Source organism: Camelina sativa, chromosome 9 (genome assembly GCF_030686135.1).
Source record: "Camelina sativa cultivar CO46 ecotype springtype chromosome 9, ASM3068613v1".
NCBI classification, from domain to species: Eukaryota; Viridiplantae; Streptophyta; class Magnoliopsida; order Brassicales; family Brassicaceae; genus Camelina; species Camelina sativa.
In genome coordinates this window covers 41,059,626-41,065,625 of record NC_141888.1, presented here as the reverse complement: position 1 = coordinate 41,065,625, position 6,000 = coordinate 41,059,626, and the positions used below count along the sequence as shown (strand labels likewise).

General features: G+C 40.3%; 1 protein-coding gene across 1 annotated transcript; it reads left to right on the top strand.

The window, feature by feature from the left end:
• The first annotated feature begins 735 nt into the window (after positions 1-735).
• LOC104714331 (pyrophosphate-energized vacuolar membrane proton pump 1) lies at positions 736-4,368 on the top strand. The gene is given in 10 exon segments (XM_010431650.3): positions 736-1,200; positions 1,628-2,202; positions 2,284-2,663; positions 2,745-2,831; positions 2,911-3,241; positions 3,317-3,423; positions 3,425-3,725; positions 3,817-3,876; positions 3,964-4,121; positions 4,123-4,368. Coding segments are annotated over 10 exon segments (2,352 nt in total). The 5' UTR covers positions 736-944; the 3' UTR covers positions 4,220-4,368.
• Positions 4,369-6,000: the final 1,632 nt, after the last annotated feature.

Below are 6,000 nucleotides of genomic sequence, written 5' to 3'. Positions count from 1 at the left end.
CCACTCTGTATGTTAGTCGGTTGCTTCCTTTCGCCGTCTCGCTTGCATCCGGTGGCGCTAGCTGTCTTCATGACTCCAGCGACAGAGGCGGTCTGGTTGTGGAGTCATTAAGACGTACCATTGGTGATCCTACCGCTTCCGTACCGTCTTGATCCGTTCAAGAAACGGCTCTAATTGGGAGCCAGCTTACCTAATCTTCTCGATATACTCAGAATCTGCTTTGTGTGACCCTTATCATCGTATGAATGTAAACGTCGAGCCACGTAAGTTGAAGAAAGATAATGAGTGATGAGTGATGATGACTAGACTTACCACTTTTATGCAGTTCACATTGACTTATTATTATAAAAGGTCCTATAACTTAAATGGAAATAGTTGATTTGTTTCTTTTTTTTCCGTGTTTATCTGACTAAATACTAAACTGAAACATATTTTGATTCCCACGGCTGAACATATAATAAATAGAGATCTCATTGGCAGGATTGAAACCAACATAGACCAAATATTTATATTTATTTTTGTCACACTATGAGAAGAAAAAGGTTTTATTTAAATAAAAAAAAAATATGAGAAGGCCAAACTTTAAATTTATTAAAGCGAGTCTAAGCCACGTGTATATGACGTGGCAATAAAGCCTATCCACCGCGATAAATTCTTCAAGACTAATTAACACGTTACAAGTCGTTGGATTAAAATTGAATGGTTCATATAAGTCGGTGTATAGTAAGAAAGCGTGGACATAAGCGTAGGTAATCCCATTGGGAGCAAAACAAGACAGGACCTTTCTTCTTCTTCTTCTAACTTGTTTATAAAACGACACGATGCCACCGAGTTGCTTCACTTCCTCTCCAACTTCATCTTCTTCATCTCTCTCCCCAAAGCATAACAATCTCTCTCTCTCTGTCTCTCTTTCTCTTTGATTTGCGTACGGATTCAGGAGAGCGATGTTGCCGAAGGCGTTGTTACCGGAGCTTTGGACGGAGATTTTGGTACCGGTCTGCGCCGTAGTGGGTATCGTGTTCTCGCTTTTCCAGTGGTATGTTGTCTCTTGCGTGAAACTTACCGCCGATCGTAGCGATCCTTCTTCTACCGAAGACGGGAAGAATGGACACGGGGATTACTTGATCGAGGAAGAGGAAGGTGTTAACGATCAGAGCGTCGTGGCCAAGTGCGCTGAGATACAGACCGCTATATCCGAAGGTCATACATCCATGTTTAGATCTTTTTTACGGTTCTCTTCTCTCTCTGTTCTTTAGATCTGCTCTGTTTTTTAAGAGATCATATTGTCTTCGTTGGTGGAATAAAAAAAAGTATAAAATTCTTTGGTAAAAAATTATCACTTTCGGAAAGATGAAAAAATCCAAACTTTAGTCTTTTAACTCTTCAAGTTCGGATCTTTCCAGTTCCAGAGATGTAAGTAACTATATCTAGTTTTGGATTTGGTCTGGTAGTGCATTGTGCATACTGCATAGCTTCGAGTGTTGTTACACGTGCCTCCCACGTGTTGTTAATCTAAATTGCTTACTTAGAGAAGGAGGATGGTTTTGAACTTTAGTCTCAAGCTTTGAATTGTTAATCAAACGAGTCATTTGACATTTTGCTTTTCCCAATGTTTTGTGTGTTTTAGGTGCAACCTCTTTTCTGTTCACCGAGTACAAATATGTTGGTGTCTTCATGGTCTTCTTCGCCGCCATTATCTTTCTCTTCCTCGGTTCTGTCGAGGGATTCAGCACCAAGAGCCAGCCTTGTACTTACGACAAGACAAGAACATGCAAGCCTGCTCTTGCAACTGCTGTCTTCAGCACCATCTCTTTCGTCCTCGGCGCAGTGACATCAGTCCTCTCTGGTTTTCTCGGGATGAAGATTGCCACTTATGCCAATGCTAGAACCACTTTGGAGGCAAGGAGAGGTGTAGGAAAGGCCTTCATCGTTGCATTCAGGTCTGGTGCTGTGATGGGTTTCCTTCTCGCTGCAAACGGTCTCTTGGTGCTTTACATTACTATCAATCTCTTTAAGATTTACTACGGTGATGACTGGGAAGGCCTTTTTGAGTCTATCACTGGTTATGGCCTTGGTGGTTCTTCCATGGCCCTCTTTGGTAGAGTTGGTGGTGGAATCTACACTAAGGCTGCTGATGTTGGTGCTGACCTTGTGGGCAAAGTAGAAAGGAATATTCCAGAAGACGATCCTAGAAACCCAGCTGTAAGCCAATTCCCCTTTTATCAAACTTCATGGGGGGACACTCTTTTTTTAGGAGGTTAACTAAGTTGCTATGTTTCACAGGTGATTGCTGATAATGTGGGTGACAATGTTGGTGACATTGCTGGGATGGGCTCTGATCTCTTTGGATCTTACGCTGAATCATCCTGTGCTGCACTTGTTGTTGCTTCTATCTCGTCTTTTGGAAACAACCATGATTTCACTGCCATGTTGTTCCCATTGCTTATCAGTTCAATGGGAATCTTGGTTTGTTTGATCACTACCCTCTTTGCCACTGATATCTCTGAGATTAAGGCAGTCAAGGAGATTGAACCGGCTTTGAAAAACCAGCTTATCATTTCTACGGTTATCATGACTGTTGGGATCGCTCTAGTGTCCTGGATTGGGTTACCATCTTCTTTTACCATCTTCAACTTTGGGACACAGAAAGTTGTGAAAAACTGGTAAGATTCTCACTTAGTTGCATTTGCTTCTATGTGAACGCTTTTCAAAGTTTCAAGTACTTTGATTATGGAATGTTGCAGGGAGCTATTTCTATGTGTTGCTGTTGGTCTTTGGGCTGGACTCATTATCGGCTTTGTTACTGAATACTACACGAGCAATGCATACAGGTAAAGAGACTACTTTGACTCGTTTTGGTTGCCAATTTCTTTCTTGATGACAAGTTAACGTCTGTATGTGCTTTGGCAGCCCTGTGCAAGACGTGGCAGATTCATGCAGAACCGGAGCAGCCACCAACGTGATATTTGGGCTTGCTCTTGGATACAAATCCGTCATAATTCCAATATTTGCGATTGCTGTCAGTATATTTGTTAGCTTCAGCTTTGCTGCAATGTACGGTGTAGCTGTAGCTGCTCTAGGGATGCTCAGTACCATTGCAACTGGTTTGGCAATTGATGCTTATGGTCCAATCAGTGACAACGCTGGTGGTATTGCTGAGATGGCTGGGATGAGCCACCGCATCCGAGAAAGAACTGACGCTCTTGATGCGGCTGGAAACACCACTGCTGCTATCGGAAAGGTATATCATAACAGTACCATCTCCTTCTCAGAGTTATACAAACAGAGGTCAAACTTGTGTGACTTGTTATGACAGGGATTTGCGATCGGTTCAGCTGCTTTAGTGTCATTGGCTCTGTTTGGTGCATTTGTGAGCCGAGCAGGAATACATACAGTGGATGTGTTGACTCCAAAGGTCGTGATGGCTTCTTGTTGGAGCAATGCTTCCTTATTGGTTCTCTGCAATGACGATGAAGAGCGTTGGAAGTGCAGCTCTTAAGATGGTTGAAGAAGTGAGAAGACAGTTCAACACCATCCCGGGGCTCATGGAAGGTACTGCAAAACCTGACTATGCAACCTGCGTCAAGATCTCAACTGATGCTTCCATCAAGGAAATGATTCCTCCCGGTTGCCTCGTCATGCTAACGCCTCTGATTGTCGGTTTCTTTTTTGGCGTTGAGACCCTCTCTGGTGTCCTCGCTGGCTCCCTTATCTCCGGAGTTCAGGTAATGAACCAGTAAACTTGCGAGGTTCCGGTTTTTCTTCTCCTTAGCTTTTACATATCATTATTAAGATTGTTGGGAGTATTTTGAACAGATTGCGATATCTGCATCAAACACTGGTGGAGCCTGGGACAATGCCAAGAAGTACATTGAGGTAAGTAAGCCTTTTGAGAGATGCGTGAATTAAAACCTGAAAAGAAAATATGAAAGAAATTTAATGATTGCTAAAATATAAGCGCAGGCGGGTGCATCAGAGCACGCGAGGAGCTTAGGACCAAAAGGGTCAGAGCCACACAAGGCAGCGGTGATAGGCGACACAATAGGAGACCCGTTGAAGGATACATCAGGACCGTCGCTTAACATATTGATCAAGCTAATGGCTGTTGAGTCTCTCGTCTTTGCTCCCTTCTTCGCCACACATGGTGGTTTCCTCTTCAGGATCTTCTCCTAAATATAATCATGTTGGTTATAGAGGAGGTGCTTTAAATTTTGTTTAATGGGGGCCATTACCAAACGTAAAAAATGATACTCTACTTCTATCTAGATGTCTAGCAAGCTAGCTCACCAACCAAACAAGTGATCCTAAATCTGTCAGAGTCTTCTTATTTAACTTTGAATGTGTCTAAAGAGTTGCTGAATGTTCTTATCTCCGTACTTGAGAGAAGCATCACACAGTTCATAATCATAGATTCCTTTACCAGCAAAAAAAGTCTCTTTAGATGTTTATTGAATAAAAATACTAAATAACAAGAATCCAGTTATTACAAGAAATTATGTACAACTACACGATACTAAAATGAATCAAAAAATCATGGATCGTCTAAAACACGTCTATATAATACAAAAAGTGGATCCAAAATTTTTTTAAAAAACAGGTCAAAAAAAAAAAAAAAAACAAACCAATACAAAACGTTACATCCTTTGTTTCACGCGCCGGGTTATTTAAAAAAACGTAATTAGGCTAAAAAATAGCGTTTTCGGTGGGTTTTAGTCTACGCGTTTTGGATACACGCGCTTTACGCGCAACTGGTGCGCGTGTGTTGGTAATAGTATAGTGTCCACGTTTTGTTGTGGACTTTTGACGGAGCCCAACAATCTCAAGCCCACAATTCTATGATTCACTATTACTATATTTAGCTGATATCGTAGGCCCATAGTTACTAATTAATTATCATTTATTTACTATATATTCAGGGGAGGCCATTTCCAACCTGTACAATATGGAAAGTGCCAATTTCTACTTGTACAAACTATTGGTGCTAATTTATACATGTACTTAAATAAAATTTAAATTTTATACCCAATTTAAAAAATAATGCTGATTTCAAAGTCAGCATTAGCAAATATTAGTCAAACGCTGACTCAGATGACACATGGCTAGTGAGGTGGCATCATATATCAAAACGTCGTCGTTTCAAAATAAAAAGTAAGACGCTAGACTCGAACCCTGGTCCATGAAAGATTTAAAGCAAACCTTTTACCAAATTATCCAACAGCCTTATTCGGAATATTACGTAATTTTTATGTTTATAACTATACCCATTGGGCGAGAATCTTCATCCTCCTCGCTCCTCTTCCTTTTTTTCTTTGGTATCGTCGATGGCTGCTCTTGGTCGTGCTCCGCCATGGTTTCTTCTCCATCCAGATCCGACTTTGTTGTCTCCTCCTCTCCCAGATCAGCCCATGGTGGTCTTTCATGTTATTTTACAAATTTTTTCAGTATAATAATCTCTTTAAGTTGATGATTCGTGGAGGTTAAGCACCTGAAACAAAGCAAACCACCGGAAAAAGCGACGGGAATGGAAGAACGGTGAGCACAATGAATTTCTCTAGTAAGGTTCATAGTTATAAACATTAAAGTTCCCCTTCCTTTCGAATAAGTCTCTGGGATCAAATGGTAAAAGGTTTGTTTATAACCCTTGATTGACCAGGGTTCGATCTGTAATAATACATTTATTTTTAAAATTAAATTATAACACCAAAACGACATCGTTTTGGTATATGATGCCATCTGAGTCAGCGTTTGACTAATATTTGTTGATGTTGACTTTGACATCGGCACTATATTTAAAATTGGGTATGAAATTTGAATTTTATTTGAGTACTAAAATAAATTGGTACCGATAGTTTGTACAAGTAGAAATTGGCACTTTCAATATTATATAGGTCGGAAATGACTCTTTTCCCCTATATTCAGTTGAAATAAATTAATTATATACTTACTTAAAGTTATTAAAGTTTACAAAACGTGTTATGGTTATTTTTTTTATAAATGTAT